General features: G+C 57.8%; 2 protein-coding genes across 8 annotated transcripts in view; both read right to left on the minus strand.

The window, feature by feature from the left end:
* The window catches only part of TTLL8 (tubulin tyrosine ligase like 8), a 47,225-nt gene extending 40,916 nt beyond the window's left edge, over positions 1–6,309 (minus strand). For 2 of the 3 annotated variants that reach the window (XM_054675944.2, XM_063808028.1), the window contains exons 1-3: positions 5,929–6,275; positions 3,599–3,703; positions 1,965–2,056 (exon numbers count right to left, since the gene is read on the minus strand). In XM_054675944.2, the coding sequence (XP_054531919.1) occupies positions 1,965–2,056; positions 3,599–3,703; positions 5,929–6,262 (531 nt within the window). In that variant the 5' untranslated portion in view covers positions 6,263–6,275. Of the gene's footprint in view, positions 1–1,964; positions 2,057–3,598; positions 3,704–5,928 lie in introns of all 3 variants that reach the window. The other variant, XM_054675943.2, reaches the window with a different exon arrangement.
* Positions 6,310–7,164: 855 nt separating this feature from the next.
* MLC1 (modulator of VRAC current 1) overlaps positions 7,165–15,292 on the minus strand; it is a 28,691-nt gene continuing 20,563 nt past the window's right edge. For 3 of the 5 annotated variants that reach the window (XM_024352900.3, XM_024352901.2, XM_024352899.3), the window contains 2 exons: positions 12,067–12,231; positions 7,165–9,409 (listed from right to left, as the gene is read on the minus strand). In XM_024352900.3, the coding sequence (XP_024208668.1) occupies positions 9,335–9,409; positions 12,067–12,231 (240 nt within the window). In that variant the 3' untranslated portion in view covers positions 7,165–9,334. The remainder of the gene's footprint in view (positions 9,410–12,066; positions 12,232–15,292) is intronic. The other 2 variants (XM_063808029.1, XM_054675946.2) reach the window with 2 other exon arrangements.

The following is a 15,292-nucleotide window of genomic DNA, read 5'->3' on the forward strand; positions in this document are numbered from 1 at the left end:
AATTAACAAAATGTTAGGCGTAAAGCAAGTCTAAACAAATTTCAATGGAATAACATTACACATAGCACATTCTCGACCACAATGCAATCAAGCTAGAAAACAAGAACAATATAACTACAAAAAAGTAACAAGTGTAGACTGTAAGAACAATACTTTTAAGTAACATGAACTGTAAAATACTTTGAACTGAACATAGACAAACGTACTCCAAAATAAAAGCTTGTGAAATGCAGCTAATGCAGTACCCAGAGGGATAGTTGTAGCCTTAAATGTTTATACATTTATAAACTTTAATACATTTATATTTATAAATGTTTATACATTTAAAGGTTTCAGAAGAAAATCTGAAAATTAATGAGCGGATATGGTTCTACTTATATGAAGTTCCAGAAAAGCCCGAAGGACAGTGATAGAAAGCACAAATGGCGCATCCATGGTTGCCAGGATTTGGGACAGGGGCGGGGAATAACCGATAGGGGCCAAGGGGAACTCCTGAGGGTGATGAAATGGTCTTTATGAAGATTGCTGCCTGACTGCACATATTTGTACCTGAGGGTGATGGAACGGTCTTTATGGAGACTGTCTTACTGCACATATTTGTACACGTTCTGCTCTCCGTCCGGGTGTGTCCGGCCGTAACATCACCGTGCCGTGCACCTGCAGTCTGCACATATTTGTACACGTTCTGCTCTCCGTCCGGGTGTGTCCGGCCGTAACATCACCGTGCCGTGCACCTGCAGTCTGCACATATTTGTACACGTTCTGCTCTCCGTCCAGGTGTGTCCGGCCATAACCTCACCATGCCGTGCACCTGCAGTCTGTGCACTTTCAGTGTGTGCTGTACCTCAGAGGGGAGTTAAGGGAATGCGGATGTTTTCTCACACTATTGCCAGCTGGATGACTCGGGGTTCCTCTGTGGTCAGGCCTTCTGAGCAGTGGAAATCGACACACCATCAAGACAAAGAAAGCCGCCTTTCCTCAGGTCACTTGCTTTTCCTATTCCAAGCGTGGCAGACCTAGAGCCCTCAGCTCCCATTTACAGAACACGAGAGCCTTCCTTGTCTCCCCAGACCCACATGGGGAGCAGAGGTCTCCTCCCTCCCCAAGGGAGGCCTTGCTTACGGTTAAAAGGTAAGGCCTCCCTCTCCTGGGCTCCCTCTCCTTGGGGGGGGGAGCCAGTGCCAACTGCCCCATATAAGCTCCCAGGGCCATAATGTTGGGGTTCCTCTCCTGAGGTGCAAACCCCTCTGCACACACAGGTGGAGGCACAGTGAGCGTCCCTAAGGGGAGCTGGGGTGTGGGGAACCTACGAAGGCATTCTCTGAGTGCCTGGAAGTCTGTTTCCCATCCAGGAGCCTCACGCTTCCCATGGGGATAAGCAGATAAACAGATAAAGCCGGGACAAGCACCCACCCTAGGACACACAGTGGGCAGCACTGGCCACCCCTTGATGGGAGGCAGAAAAGCATTGCTTCTTTCTAAAGTACGGCTAAAATAAAAGGTATCTCCAGGCTAGGCGCAGTCACTCACGCCTGTAATCAGTACTTTGGGAGGCCAAGGCGGGCAGACCACCTGAGGTCAGGAGTTCGAGACCAGCCGGCCAACATAGTGAAAGCTCCATCTCTACTAAAAAATACAAAAATTAGCTGGGCATGGTGGCGTGCACCTGTAGTCCCATCTACTCGGGAGGCTGAGGCACAAGAATTGCTTGAACCCGGGAGGCAGAGGTTGTGGTAAGCTGAGATCATGCCACTGCACTCCAGCCTGGGCAACAGAGCAAGACTTCATCTCAAAAATAAGTAAGTAAATAAATAAAAGGTAACATGAGCCAAGTCCTCACAGGGAGGAGGCTGCAGCTTGGGGGCACAGAGTGTCAGAGGCCAGACGGACAGATTCCAAGTTCCAAAACAAATGTCCTTTTAAAAAAGTGTCCCCCACCCCACCGAGTCCCAAGGAGCATTTACCTGGATTGCTTTTTCTGTTAACTGCCTTGCTATTTTGTATCTGTCTAATCTGGAGGAAGAAGCCAAGTCTTGGGAAATTCCTTGTTTTAATTCTGCAAAAGAGAAGGAGGACATCAAGTCAAAGGACAAGCCATCCAAGGCCAGGCACGGTGGCTCATGCCTGTAATCCCAGCACTGTGGGAGGCGGAGGTGGGTGGATCACCTGAGGCCAGGAGTTCGAGACCAGCCTGGCCAACACAGTGAAACCCTGTCTCTACTAAAAATACAAAAATTAGCCGGGCGTGGTAGCTCATGCCTGTAATCCCAGCTACTCGGAAGGCTGAGGCAGGCGAATCACTTGAATCCAGGAGGCGGAGGTTGTGGTGAGCCGAGATCGCGCCATTGCACTCCAGCATGGGCAACAAGAGCGAAACTCTGTCTCAAAAAAAAAAAAAAAAAGACATACGTCTGATGAGGCTGACATGAAATGGCATATTCTGAGGGGTGCTATCCATAAGCCAGCAAAATTCATCCACAGTGATGGAGACCAGAGCTGTGGGAGAGGGGGTGTGGCCGGAGATTGGTCCAAGGAATGGTGGTAGACGTGTCAGCGGTGTGTGAACCAGAGCGACTCCATCTTGAATAGGGGCTGGGTAAAATGAGGCTGAGACCTACAGGGCTGCATTCCCAGATGGTGAAGGCATTCTAAGTCACAGGATGAGATAGGAGGTCGGCACAAGACACAGGTCATAAAGACCGTGTTGATAAAACAGGTTGCTGTAAAGCTGGCCACGACCCACCAAAACCAAGATGATGATGAGAGTGACCTCCGGTCATCCTCACTGCTACACTCCCACCAGCGCCGTCTCAAAGAACATAAATAAAATTAAATTAAATTAAGAAGTTCTGATTATCAAAAGGAAGCATGAAGTGACTGACAAGGCCACATCCATCTGACAAAGAGCATGTATCCAGGACATACAGAGAATTCCTGCAAGTCCATGAGGCCATAGCGCGATTTAACCGCGGCCTGCAGTCTCGGAACCGCACTCCGAGAAGGAAGAGCTCCAAATGGCCAATAATCATGTGAAAAACAGTTCAACACCTTGAGCTGTCTGGAAATGCAAATTAAAACCACACACCCCAGAGTGCCCGAAATGGCAGCGACGACACCCACTGCTGGTGGGGACGGGGGCGGGGGCACCGGAGCTCTCAATCCGGCCCTTAAACGGTTGGGGGACCTTCTAAAGCTAAGTATGCGCCTGCCACGTAACCCAGTCATTTGACTCCTAGGGAGCATTTACCCACGCAACGAAGACGAGTCTGAAGAGGGCAAGGGCAGGAAGGAAGAGAGAGGCGAGTGCAGGGCCTCCACGACCCGCCAGGAGAGCCCTCCACACCCACACGTTTAATTTCCCAGTTTCCCAGGAAGCTGGCCAGTGGGATCGGGGTACAGGAGGCAGGAGCCAGCGCCCCCCAACACCCTGGGGTCCTCCGCCTGGACCGTCCAAGAGAAGGCGCCTGGTTCTGCAGCTCAGTGAAGTGCCTGCCCCCAGAGTCCCTGATTTCCTGGCAGCAGGCTGCAGCCAGCACTGCCTCTGAGCCCGGGCCACTCTGGGCGAGTGGCTGGCACACAGGCAATACACGATACCCACTATTTTCTTCTCTCCTGTCTCCATCCGAAGAAGAAGCCAACGAGAGCCCCTTCCTCTCTGGTTCCATACTGGCCTCCGACAGCTTGCCCTTTGCTCCTCTGACCCCTAGAGGAGAGGGTGTGGTGGTTACAGGAAACTGGGAGGGTGTGGGGGGCTCTGGGGATGGAGAGGGTTCTGAGGCCCAAGCTGAGGGTCAGGTCTGGGGTTGGGGTCAGGTCTGGGTTGTGGGTCAGGTCTGGGTTGTGGGTCAGGTCTGGGTTGGGGTCAGGTCTGGGTTGGGGGATCAGGTCTGGGTTGGGGTCAGGTCTGGGTTGTGGGTCAGGTCTGGGTTGGGGTCAGGTCTGGGTTGGGGGATCAGGTCTGGGTTGGGGTCAGGTCTGGGTTGGGATCAGGTCTGGGTTGTGGGTCAGGTCTGGGTTGGGGTCAGGTCTGGGTTGGGGGATCAGGTCTGGGTTGGGGTCAGGTCTGGGTTGGGGGATCAGGTCTGGGTTGTGGATCAGGTCTGGGTTGGGGTCAGGTCTGGGTTGGGGGATCAGGTCTGGATTGTGGGTCAGGTCTGGGTTGGGGTCAGGTCTGGGTTGGGGGGTCAGGTTTGGGTTGAGCGGGAGGTCTGGGTTGGGGTCAGGTCTGGGTTGGGGTCAGGTCTGGGTTGGGGGGTCAGGTCTGGGTTGAGCGGAAGGTCTGGGTTGGGGGTCAGGTCTGGGTTGGGGGGTCAGGTCTGGGTTGTGGGTCAGGTCTGGGTTGGGGTCAGGTCTGGGTTGGGGGGTCAGGTCTGGGTTGAGCGGAAGGTCTGGGTTGGGGGTCAGGTCTGGGTTGGGGGATCAGGTCTGGGTTGTGGGTCAGGTCTGGGTTGGGGTCAGGTCTGGGTTGTGGGTCAGGTCTGGGTTGGGGTCAGGTCTGGGTTGGGGTCAGGTCTGGGTTGGGGGATCAGGTCTGGGTTGGGGTCAGGTCTGGGTTGGGATCAGGTCTGGGTTGTGGGTCAGGTCTGGGTTGGGATCAGGTCTGGGTTGTGGGTCAGGTCTGGGTTGGGGTCAGGTCTGGGTTGGGATCAGGTCTGGGTTGTGGGTCAGGTCTGGGTTGGGGGATCAGGTCTGGGTTGGGGTCAGGTCTGGGTTGGGATCAGGTCTGGGTTGTGGGTCAGGTCTGGGTTGGGGGTCAGGTCTGGGTTGGGGTCAGGTCTGGGTTGGGGGATCAGGTCTGGGTTGGGGTCAGGTCTGGGTTGGGGGATCAGGTCTGGGTTGTGGGTCAGGTCTCGGTTGGGGTCAGGTCTGGGTTGGGGGGTCAGGTTTGGGTTGAGCGGGAGGTCTGGGTTGGGGTCAGGTCTGGGTTGGGGTCAGGTCTGGGTTGGGGGGTCAGGTCTGGGTTGAGCGGAAGGTCTGGGTTGGGGGTCAGGTCTGGGTTGGGGGGTCAGGTCTGGGTTGTGGGTCAGGTCTGGGTTGGGGTCAGGTCTGGGTTGGGGGGTCAGGTCTGGGTTGAGCGGAAGGTCTGGGTTGGGGGTCAGGTCTGGGTTGGGGGATCAGGTCTGGGTTTTTGGGGTCAGGTCTGGGTTGGGGTCAGGTCTGGGTTGGGGGGTCAGGTCTGGGTTGAGCGGGAGGTCTGGGTTGGGGTCAGTTCTGGGTTGGGGGATCAGGTCTGGGTTGGGGTCAGTTCTGGGTTGGGGGATCAGGTCTGGGTTGTGGGTCAGGTCTGGGTTGGGGTCAGGTCTGGGTTGGGGGGTCAGGTCTGGGTTGAGCGGGAGGTCTGGGTTGGGGTCAGGTCTGGGTTGGGGTCAGGTCTGGGTTGGGGTCAGTTCTGGGTTGGGGGGTCAGGTCTGGGTTGAGCGGAAGGTCTGGGTTGGGGGTCAGGTCTGGGTTGGGGGATCAGGTCTGGGTTGAGCAGCAGGTCTGGGTTGGGGGTCAGGTCTGGGTTGTGGGCATCAGGTCTCAATTGGGGATCAGGTCTAGGTCGAGGGGGAGGTCTGGGTTGGGGGTGCAGGTCTAGGTTAATGAGGAGAGGTATGGGGTTCTGAAGGCAGAGGGGAGTGGACAGTTGTGGAGTTCCCAGAAGATGGGGGAAGGTGGGGAGAACAGCTCTGGGCTTTCGAGGGCGGGCGAGTGGGTAGAGTTGGGCAGGTTTAGTGGGGGAGTTCTGTGGTTCCGAGCTAGGCGGGTCTGGGATTCGTAGGGTAAGGGGTCTAGAATTTGGAGGCCCGGGGCGAGGAGGGGGTAGGCCTGGGTTTCCGGGTGTGGGAGGCGGGTCTGGGGTTCCGAAGGCAGATGGGGAGGAGGGGTCCTGTCCGGGATCGGAAGCGCGGACGGGCCTGGGGTTCCGCGGTCGGGGGTCGTGCTCACCGGGGACCGAGTCAGTGGCTCGCGCTGCGCCGCCCGGCTTCCTGGGGTTGCCTGGGACAACGTGCTGGGGCGGCCACGCGCATTGTGCACCCCCGGTGCGGGGGCTGCTGGGCCCGTGGCCTGGGGCTGTGCAGCGGCGGCGGCCCCGGGGCGTGGGGCTGCGCGGGCGGCGGGGGTCGCGGGGGCGCGGGGAGCTGCTGCGTGCGGGGGGCGCGGGCCCCGACGGGCAGCAGTCATCAGCGCTTGGGCTGGGCCCGGGTTGGGGTCCGGGTCCCGGGCTGCTGTCGGAGCAGGCGCGGCTGCCGGGTCGGCGGCGCGGGACGGTGCGCGCCATGGTGTCCGCCGGGGGAGGGCCCGAGTGTAGCCCCAGGTCACGCGCTGCGGCCCCGCGCCCCCCTGTGGAGGTCACACTCAATCTCCCACCAGGTCACAAAGACCCGCGGGTCACATCCTGCCCCTCCCCCTCGGGCCCCCCAGGCCCGCCAGGCCTTCTCGCCCTCCCCGGGGCCCTCATGCCGCCCTCTGTCCCTGGGCCCTTCCCCGACGCGAGGCTGGAGCGGCGGGGTGAGGAGACCGCGGGCGCTGAGCTCCTCCCGGGCTGCGCGCTGCGGGTCCTGGCGGATGGGGGCGACGGGGTGACCGTAGCAGCGCCCCACGTCCTGCGGTGGAACCTGGGAGGGCCTTGGTGTCCGCAGAACCACTCGTGGGGTCCCACGCCGCTGCCCCCCGGGGGGTTCTGAGCCCACCCAGGTCCACACGGCCCCTGTCGTTTCCCCCCCACCCCGCAGATTACCCCGCCAGGGCAGCTCGTGTCTGATCTGGCATCTCGGAGTGGGGGTAGGAAAGACACACTTGCCCCACCAGGACCCTCACTCCTGGCAACTTTCCAAAGCCTAGATGTCTTCATTTGGTTTTAAATCAACTTTATTTTACATTTAACTTCCCAAGACACCCCAAAAGGGAGGTTCTGCCCCGACTCTGAAGGGGCTGGTGGGGGACTTGAAGGGGGGGAGCGGGAGCGTCCCCTGGCGGGGGTGGTTCCCTTCCAGCTCCCTCCCTCTTCCCCGGGGAATGCCACTGGGCTCTCACCAGCCCCCAGTACTGGCCTCTAGGGGTTACACAAATCAGTGAGTGAAAAGCTGGCCCTCCCTCCACCCGCCCCTCCTCCCTGTGTCCCGATGTTTTTAGACCTGAGTGAGCTGACGCTGCTGAGACACAATATTAAATAGCCACAGCCACGTCTGCAAGTCAGCGTTTATTGCTCAAGCGTATTAAACAAAAATGTAGACTGAAAGAGACAGTTCTTTTAAACCCCATTTTTCCGGATTTTTTAAGCGCTCTAAAATAAGAAAATAAGAAAGTGCAAGCCAGCAAAAACGCTCCAAGTGCCTAATTCTGACTCTGAAACTTGAGCTCTCTGGTCTGCCCCCAAGAAGACATCAGCCCGCCCCGGGCCGTCCCTGTGGCTCCCACCCCATTCCCAGGGGCAGACCCCGCCAGCCTCAAAGCTGCAGGGAGGTGGGGGTGGCCTGCAGACAGGGTGGGGTCTGCATCTGGTGCCAGTGACAGCGGCCTCTCCTCTCCCACGGTGGCGCTTGTTTGGGGCTGTGGCCAAAGTGTTTGCCCGGCCCCTGACTGTGTCCTTCTGGAGCTGCCGAGGACTGCAGAGAGGGCCTGGCTTGTCCCCTTTAGGAGCAGCTGGGAAGGTGTCTTGCCTGCATCCCCCCTGAATGGTTGAAAATAATGATTCCACTTGTCATGAACACCATGAAGGTATCTTGGCAGCCAGAGTCACTCCTGTTCCGCAGTGGGAAACCTGGGAGGGTCCTCAAACCCCCTGGCAGGGTCTGCAGGCCGCCCCATCCAGCTGCATCTCCCAGGCCTCCTGGTTCTTTGATCTTGATGGCCCCAGGCCACAGATGCATCTCCGGGCCTTTCCAGCAGCCCATGGGGGACCAGTCAATACACCCCACGGCGGTGAAGAGAAAACGTTCATGTCTTCTCAGATCAGAAGGAAAGAAACAAAACCATTGTGAAGGAAAACACCTGCTGGAAAGTAATTGTCAAAGTAACAGCATTCCCAGTTTCACAGTCGCCCCATCTCACTGCGGATTTACTGCCGTGTCAGCTGGGAGGACCCAGGCGCCCTCGGGACGAGGAGACGCAGGGAAACCCACTCCTGGCCATGGCACTACCCAAAGCCAGTGTTATTCTCACGCCCAACTGTCCCTGCAGTCTGGCAGGTGGGCAGTGACTGCTTGGGCTGTACCCTAAGACCCCAAAACAGCAGAGATGGAGAAGACCGCTGCCCTGGTGACTTCTCAGTGAGGATCAAGACAAAGTACTTGCTAGGAGGTAGAGGGCGCTGGGTGAACCTGTGAGAATTCCTGGGCTCTGACCTGATCTGTCCTGCATTTTGAGTAATGGGAGCAAACACAGGAGGGAGGGGCTCAGCTTCCCCCCGGTCACTGGGGCCAGGGAGACGTGGTCCAGCCGGTTTACAAAGCCTTGGATGCAGCCCCACCCCCAAGAACACTGCCTGTCACAGCAGCGGCCACGTGGCACTCCAAGCTGGGCACGACAGTGCCCGGGACGTGGGCAGCGGCCATGTGGCACTCCAAGCTGGGCATGACAGCACCCAGGACGTGGGCCGTGCCCAGGACGTGGGCCAGCCAGTGTGGCGGTGGATCCCTCTAGAATGACTGGGTCTAAGTAGGGAGACAGGGCAGGCGACCCGGCGTGGACTGGTGTGGATTTCACCTGGGAGAGCAGCGGCAGCCTGTGTCGCTTGCGCCCAGGCTCTGGAGGAGGGGCCCCTGCGGCTCCCGGGCCAGGACAGAGGCGCCCAGCCCTGCTCTCACTGTCCAGGAAGAGCCGCTGGGCAGCCTGAGCCTGGGGCAGGTGCACCTTGCAGGGAAGTGGGTAAGATCCCACTGGGCTGACTGAGTACCCGGGACAGACCCTAAGCGTGGAGGGAGGAAGCCCGGTCAGAGTGGACAGGAGACGCAGGGACCCACAGTCTGACCCCCGGTCAGGTCCAGAGAGCCCACTCCAGCCCAAGCCATGAGAGAGGCAGGAAGAGGAGCTGGGGCCAGCTCAGGGGTGGGGCTCTAAAGAGGCCGAGCCGGGGGCCCTTCCTCGGCCTGGGAAGTTGCGGCCATGCTCCTGCTGTTACGACACGGGAGCCACTCGGAGCTGACTGATCTCACTGAGGCACAGACTAGCCAACATTGGCCTATTTTAAAATTAAACTACCCTAGGAAGTGAAAACCCCACCTGCAGCCTGGTTTGCCCTCACACAAGGGAAAAGAGGTGTTAGAAGCAGTAGCTCAGGGCGATTAGGGGTTGTGCGTTTCCATGCTTGGGGCCAGGCTGGGCGCTGCCACCCGGTTTCCGCGTCTGGGGGTCACTGGGCCATTTGCACCACGACGGCTCTCCAGGCTTTCTCCTTGTCAAACTCCTTCAGGGGGCTCCTGGCCACCTGCAACCGAGACAGGAAAGGTGTTACTTCACCAGGGCCACCTGTGCGGCGGGAAGGTGGACACGCCACTCGGCCACAGGCAGCGAGCAGCCAGCGTTCAGAAGTTTTCTTCGAATGTGAAGGAAGTGGGGAAACTAACCCCTGGGCCTCTGTGGAAAGAGATAAAGGCCTTCACTCCCTCAGTGTCCCAGAAACGCCTGCATCCCCCCCCCGGCACACACGGTTTCTACCGAGCCTGGGATGGAGCAGCCCTTCACTCGGCCCCTTGCCCTGGCTCTGGGGCCGGGAGCGGGGGGAGGCCGCCCAAGGTTGGGCATGTGCCTGACGGCCGAGGAAGAAAACACTTAAGGCAGAGGTAACCAGATGCCTCCAGGCAAAAGGGAGGACAGCACCAGCCCCAGCTGTCCACCCTGAGCCCCAGTTGACCACCCTGAGCCCCAGCCGTCCACCCTGAGCCCCAGCCGTCCACCCTGAGCCCCAGTTGTCCACCCTGAGCCCCAGCCACCCACCCTGAGCCCCTGGGCCCCAGCCGTCCACCCTAAGCCCCAGCCATCCACCCCGAGCCCCAGCCGCCCACCCTGAGCCCCAACCGCCCACCCTGAGCCCAAGCCACCCACCTTGAGCCCCAGCCGTCCATCCTGAGCCCCAGCCGCCCACCCTGAGCCCCAGCCGCCCACCCTGAGCCCCAGCCGCCCACCCTGAGTCCCAGCCGCCCACCCTGAGCCCCTGGGACCAGCAGTTCTGGGATCTGGGGAGAACACCTCATGCGTCTGACTCTGGGCCTTGCTGGTAATAACAGAAACCCAGGCGGGTCTCATTTCAGGCCCAGGGACTGCCGTCCTAGCAGGGAGACTGACCACAGCCAGGAAAAACGGCAGCAAAGCAACTGAGGAGGCAGGTTAAGGGAACAGCAGTAGGGAGGGTGGAGGGTGGGGGCGACGGGGTCAGCTGAGAAACGAGCCAAGGGCAAGAGAGCGTCCTCCGGGACTTAGCGGGCACTGGAGGCTCTGCACCGAGGTTCTGAGGCCGGTGGTGTGCTGAACACAGGAGGGCAGGGTGTGCAGGGCAAGAGCAGCGGCCGGTCCGCCCAGGGTGGCCTAGAGGTGGGGCAGGACTCAGAGCCCCGCTGAGTGGCTGCCCAGGTGTTTGGGCATCAAGGTGACAGTCCTAGTGGTCACTGCACCTGAGGGTCAGCGGGCAGGTTTGCCCAGGGGAGCACCACCAGGACCCGTAGCTCGGTGGGGGGAAGACGCTGAGCCTCTGCCTTTCAGATGTGGGAGCAGCAAGACAGTAGGCAGGGCCCGGGGGAACATTGTTCAGGCGGTGACAGCCAGAAGTTGTTGACACCCCAGCTTTACGGAGCCCCACGTGCCAGGCTGGGTGGGCATTGCCTTCCCTGCAGAACCGCGTCCCCACCAGAGACCAGGGAAGGAAACTTCAGGACCTGTGGAAGTCCTCACAAAGCCCTCTCCTGTGTCTCTAAGAGCAAATCTGAAAGCATTAAGTCCAGAATATTTCCCAGGGATGGGTCTGGGTTTACCTAGGCTTGGTGTTTGTATTTTTAAAAGACATTTTACGGCTGGGCGCGGTGGCTCACGCCTGTAATTCCAGCACTTTGGGAGGCCAAGGCAGGCGGATCACGAGGTCAGGAGTTCGAGACCAGTCTAACCAACATAGTGAAACCCCATCTCTACTAAAAATAGAAAAATTAGCTGGGCTTGGTGGCGGGTGCCTGTAGTCCCAGCTACTCGGGAGGCTGAGGCAGGAGAATTGCTTGAACCCAGGAGGCGGAGGTTGTGGTGAGCCGTGATCGCGCCACTGCACTCCAGTCTGGGTGACAGAGTGAGACTCCTTCTCAAAAAAAAAAGAAAAGAAAAAAAAAGACATTTTACTTCTTCGGGGTTTTTCTGGGGTGTTTTTAAAAATACAAAGTGGCACAATGAATCTTTGAGGGCCGCGTCGTGTGGCCCTCGGAGGCCCTCACCAGGACAGGAGCCCCCACCGCAGGCCTCTCACCTCCCCAGCGGGTGCTCCTGTGGGCCACTCACCTCCCCAGCACCCCTGCAACCCACAGGCCTCTCACTTCCCCGGCTGAGCACCCCTGTGGGCCACTCACCTCCCCAGTGCCCCCACCCCACAGGCTTCTCACCTCCCTGGCTGGGCCCCCCCCGTGGGCCACTCACCTCCCCAGCACTCGCACCGCAGGCCATTCACCTCCCCAGCGACCACCCTCACCCCACAGGCCACTCACCTCCCCAGCTGGGCACCCCTGTGGGCCACTCACCTCCCCGGCGCCCCCACCCCACAGGCTTCTCACCTCCCTGGCTGGGCCCCCCCGTGGGCCACTCACCTCCCCAGCGCCCCCACCGCAGGCCACTCACCTCCCCAGCGACCACCCCCACCCCACAGGCCACTCACCTCCCCGGCTGGGCACCCCTGTGGGCTACTCACCTCCCCAGCACCCCCTCCCCCTGCAGGCCACTCACCTCCCCGGCTGGGCACCCTTGTGGGCCACTCACCTCCCCAGCTTCCCCCCACCCCACAGGCTTCTCACCTCCCTGGCTGGGCACCCCCGTGGGCCACTCACCTCCCCAGCGCCCCCTCCCCCTGCAGGCCACTCACCTCCCCAGCACCCCCTCCCCCTGCAGGCCACTCACCTCCCCAGCCAGGCGCTCCTGCGGGCCGCTCTGGGTGTCCCAGGATGCACCCTGCAGCCTCGCGCTGACCTTGAAGCGCACGCACTGGATGGCGGTGCCCGTGTTGAGGCCGGCCTGCAGCAGGAGCACCAGCAGCAGCAGCAGCAGCAGCACATCGTAGGATGGCTGCAGGCGGAAGGAGGTGTGAGCAGAGTGGCCCAGCCGCCCTCCAGCCCAGGAGACCAAAGCTCCCTCGTGCCCGCGGCCTTCACAAAGAGCAGGTGCCAGGGCTCGAGTCGGAGCCCCAGTAACCCAAACGCATTGTTATTTCAACAACCTGATGATAATCATTCTAGCTCAATTAATGAGGTCAATTCTGCTTTAAATTCCATCAGCTTGTGTTCAACATACAGGAATAAAAGTGACCGAGCCACTGCCAGGCCCTGTGGACAGTGCTGGCTACTAGTGGTCAAGTCGCTCCACCCCTCCTGCTCCAACACGCGCAAGGCTCAGTCCCAGAGCCAGAGAGAATGTCCGGAGGAGGCAGAAGCGCTGACTGTTCCGTGTCAGCAGGATCCTGAGCAGAGGAGACAGAGGGCAGCTGTCCTGGGGGGATGGGGGCACAGACCCCCAACAGCTTCACCCCTGAGCACCAGCTGCTAGGAAGGAAGGGGCAGGAGGCAGCGCGGTGAGCTCGGCAGGGAAGAGGATGGAGGGAGTGGCCGAGGATGCAGGGGGCCAGAGAGTGACCACGGAGCACCCAAAACCCTCTGTGCCCATGGATAGCTTTCCCGTGTTGGCTCAAGAAAAACAAAGCAACTAAATGTTAACACACAAAAGAGCCAAACATCTATCCAATGTCACTGCTACAAAAAGTAAGAGAAGAAACAGAATGAACAGCTCTTCTCAAGTTAACGTAAAACTTTTTTTTGCGACAGAGTCTCCCTCTGTCACCCAGGCTGGAGTGCAGTGGCGCGATCTCGGCTCACTGCAACCTCTACACCCCAGGTTCAAGCGATTCTCCTGCCTCAACCCCGCCAGTAGCTGGGATTACAGGTACCCGCCACCACGCCCAGCTAATTTTCGTAGTTTTAGTAGAGACGGGGTTTCACCATGTTAGCCAGGCTGGTCTCCTAACCTCAGGTGATCTGCCTGCTTCGGCCTCCCAAAGTGCTGGGATTACAGGCATGTGCCACTACGCCCGGCCTGGATTTTAAGTCATTATTAGAAAGTCTGGTACTTGTGTTCCCAGCTGGAGTTTACCCTGGAGGATGGTAAAGGCATGGGCCCCATGTGGTCTTTGCTCTTCGGTTGTTGAGACACCATTTATTGCAAAGCCTATGCTTTCCTCAGTCTCAAAAAAAAAAAAATCCAGAGCCATTAAAGAAAATATTAATCAATTTAACTATTTAAAAAAATAGCTTTCACATAACAAAAATCACAACAAGCAGAACAAGAAATAGCCGCCAGGCTGAGACCACCATTTGTATCCTCCATCACAGATGGAGCTGGTCTCCCCAGGCACCAGGGTTAGCGGAAAATGGTCAGGAGACATGAGCAGAGTCCACTGAAAAAGCAATGCAGACGTCCTCATGCTTTGTAAGAGGTCCTCGTCCTCACCCACGTTGAGACGGAGGTGCTCCCACCCGTGTCACCGAACTCCAGCGTGACACCCTCTGTGGGGGGCTGTGGAGAAGTGAGCACCTTCACGCCATTGGCAGGAGGGAAGGTGGACAGCCCCCACTGAGGAGGTCGCCGAGATTTATCAGCATGACAGCGGCACCTACCCTCTACCCAGCAGTCTCTCTCCTAGCTGGATATCCTAAAGATGCGCTGAGGATTCAAAAGGAAGATGCGTGCAGGTTGTTCATGGAAGAGTTATTTATAGTAGCAGACGGTTGGAAATAACTCAGTTTCCATCACTAGGGACTGGCTGGGTTGACCGGGCAGTCAGGAGCGATGAAGGAATTCAGAAGAGCTCTGATCCCCTTGGGTATCGAGAAAACGCCAGGATAAATTATTAAGTTTAAAAAAATAAGCAAGGGGCCGGGCACGGTGGCAGAAGCCTCTCATCCCAGCACTTTGGGAGGCCAAGGTGGGCGGATCGCTTGAGCCCAGGAGCTCATGACCAGCTCAGGTGACAGAGTGAGACCCTGTCTCTGAAAAATAAAATAAGTAAATACATAATTAAAAAGCGAGGTACATGGCTGGGCACAGTGGCTCACGTCTGTAATCCCAGCACTTCGGGAGGCCAAGGTGGGCGGATCGCTTCAGCCCAGGAGCTCATGACCAGCCCGGGCGACAGAGTGAGATCCTGTCTCTGAAAAATAAAATAAATAAATACATAACTAAAAAGCGAGGTACATGGCTGGGCACGGTGGCTCACGTCTGTAATCCTAGCACTTTGGGAGGCCGAGATAGGCAGATCACTTAAGGTCAGGAGTTCAAGACCAGCCTGGCCAACATGGTGAAACCCTGTCTCTGCTAAAAGTACAAAAATTAGCCGGGTGTGGTGGCATATGCCTGTAATCCCAGATGCTCCGGAGGATGAGGCAGGAGAATCACTTGAACCCAGGAGGCAGAGGTTGCAGTGAGCCAAGACTGTGCCACTGCACTCCAGCCTGGGAGACAGAGTGAGACTCTATCTTAAAAAAAAAAAAAAATGGCAAGGTACAGAATAGTGATTCTAGTATACAAGCTATTTTGTAAGAAAGAAAAAAAAATTATCATCTGGTTGCCCATAAGAGGAGCAGGTCAGTCAGGCATGAGGCCACAGCTTTTCTGAGCTCGTCTTTTATAGTTTGGCTTTTGAACCACATAAATATTTTATATATTCAAAAAATACCATTTTAAAAAGAAAAAAAGCACCAAGCCCTAAAATGGAATACAACCAGAGGCCATTAAACTTAATGGGGTATCGAACCCAGAGGATAACCCCACACAGAAAGGGGCGACTTCCATGGCGTGTGGCCGTCCCCTGCTAGCAGAATGCGTGCTGAAGATAAAAGGGAAGCCTCAGGCTCCCTCAGGAGATGGCCCCGGGTGGTAATATTGGCTCTTGTAATCGTGGTAAATTATATGCATATTGTAAGACAACATGAAGTAGGAGATACATTAAATGTCACAGGAAACAAAATAATTGGAGTAGGAGTGGGTGAAGCAAACACAAGAGAAGTGAAGAAAAAACCCTGGGCCGGGTGTTGTAGCTCACTCCTGTAATCCCAGCACCTGTGGGAGGCCGAGGACG

The sequence above is a fragment of the Pan troglodytes genome, chromosome 23, assembly GCF_028858775.2.
Source record: "Pan troglodytes isolate AG18354 chromosome 23, NHGRI_mPanTro3-v2.0_pri, whole genome shotgun sequence".
NCBI classification, from domain to species: domain Eukaryota; kingdom Metazoa; phylum Chordata; class Mammalia; order Primates; family Hominidae; genus Pan; species Pan troglodytes.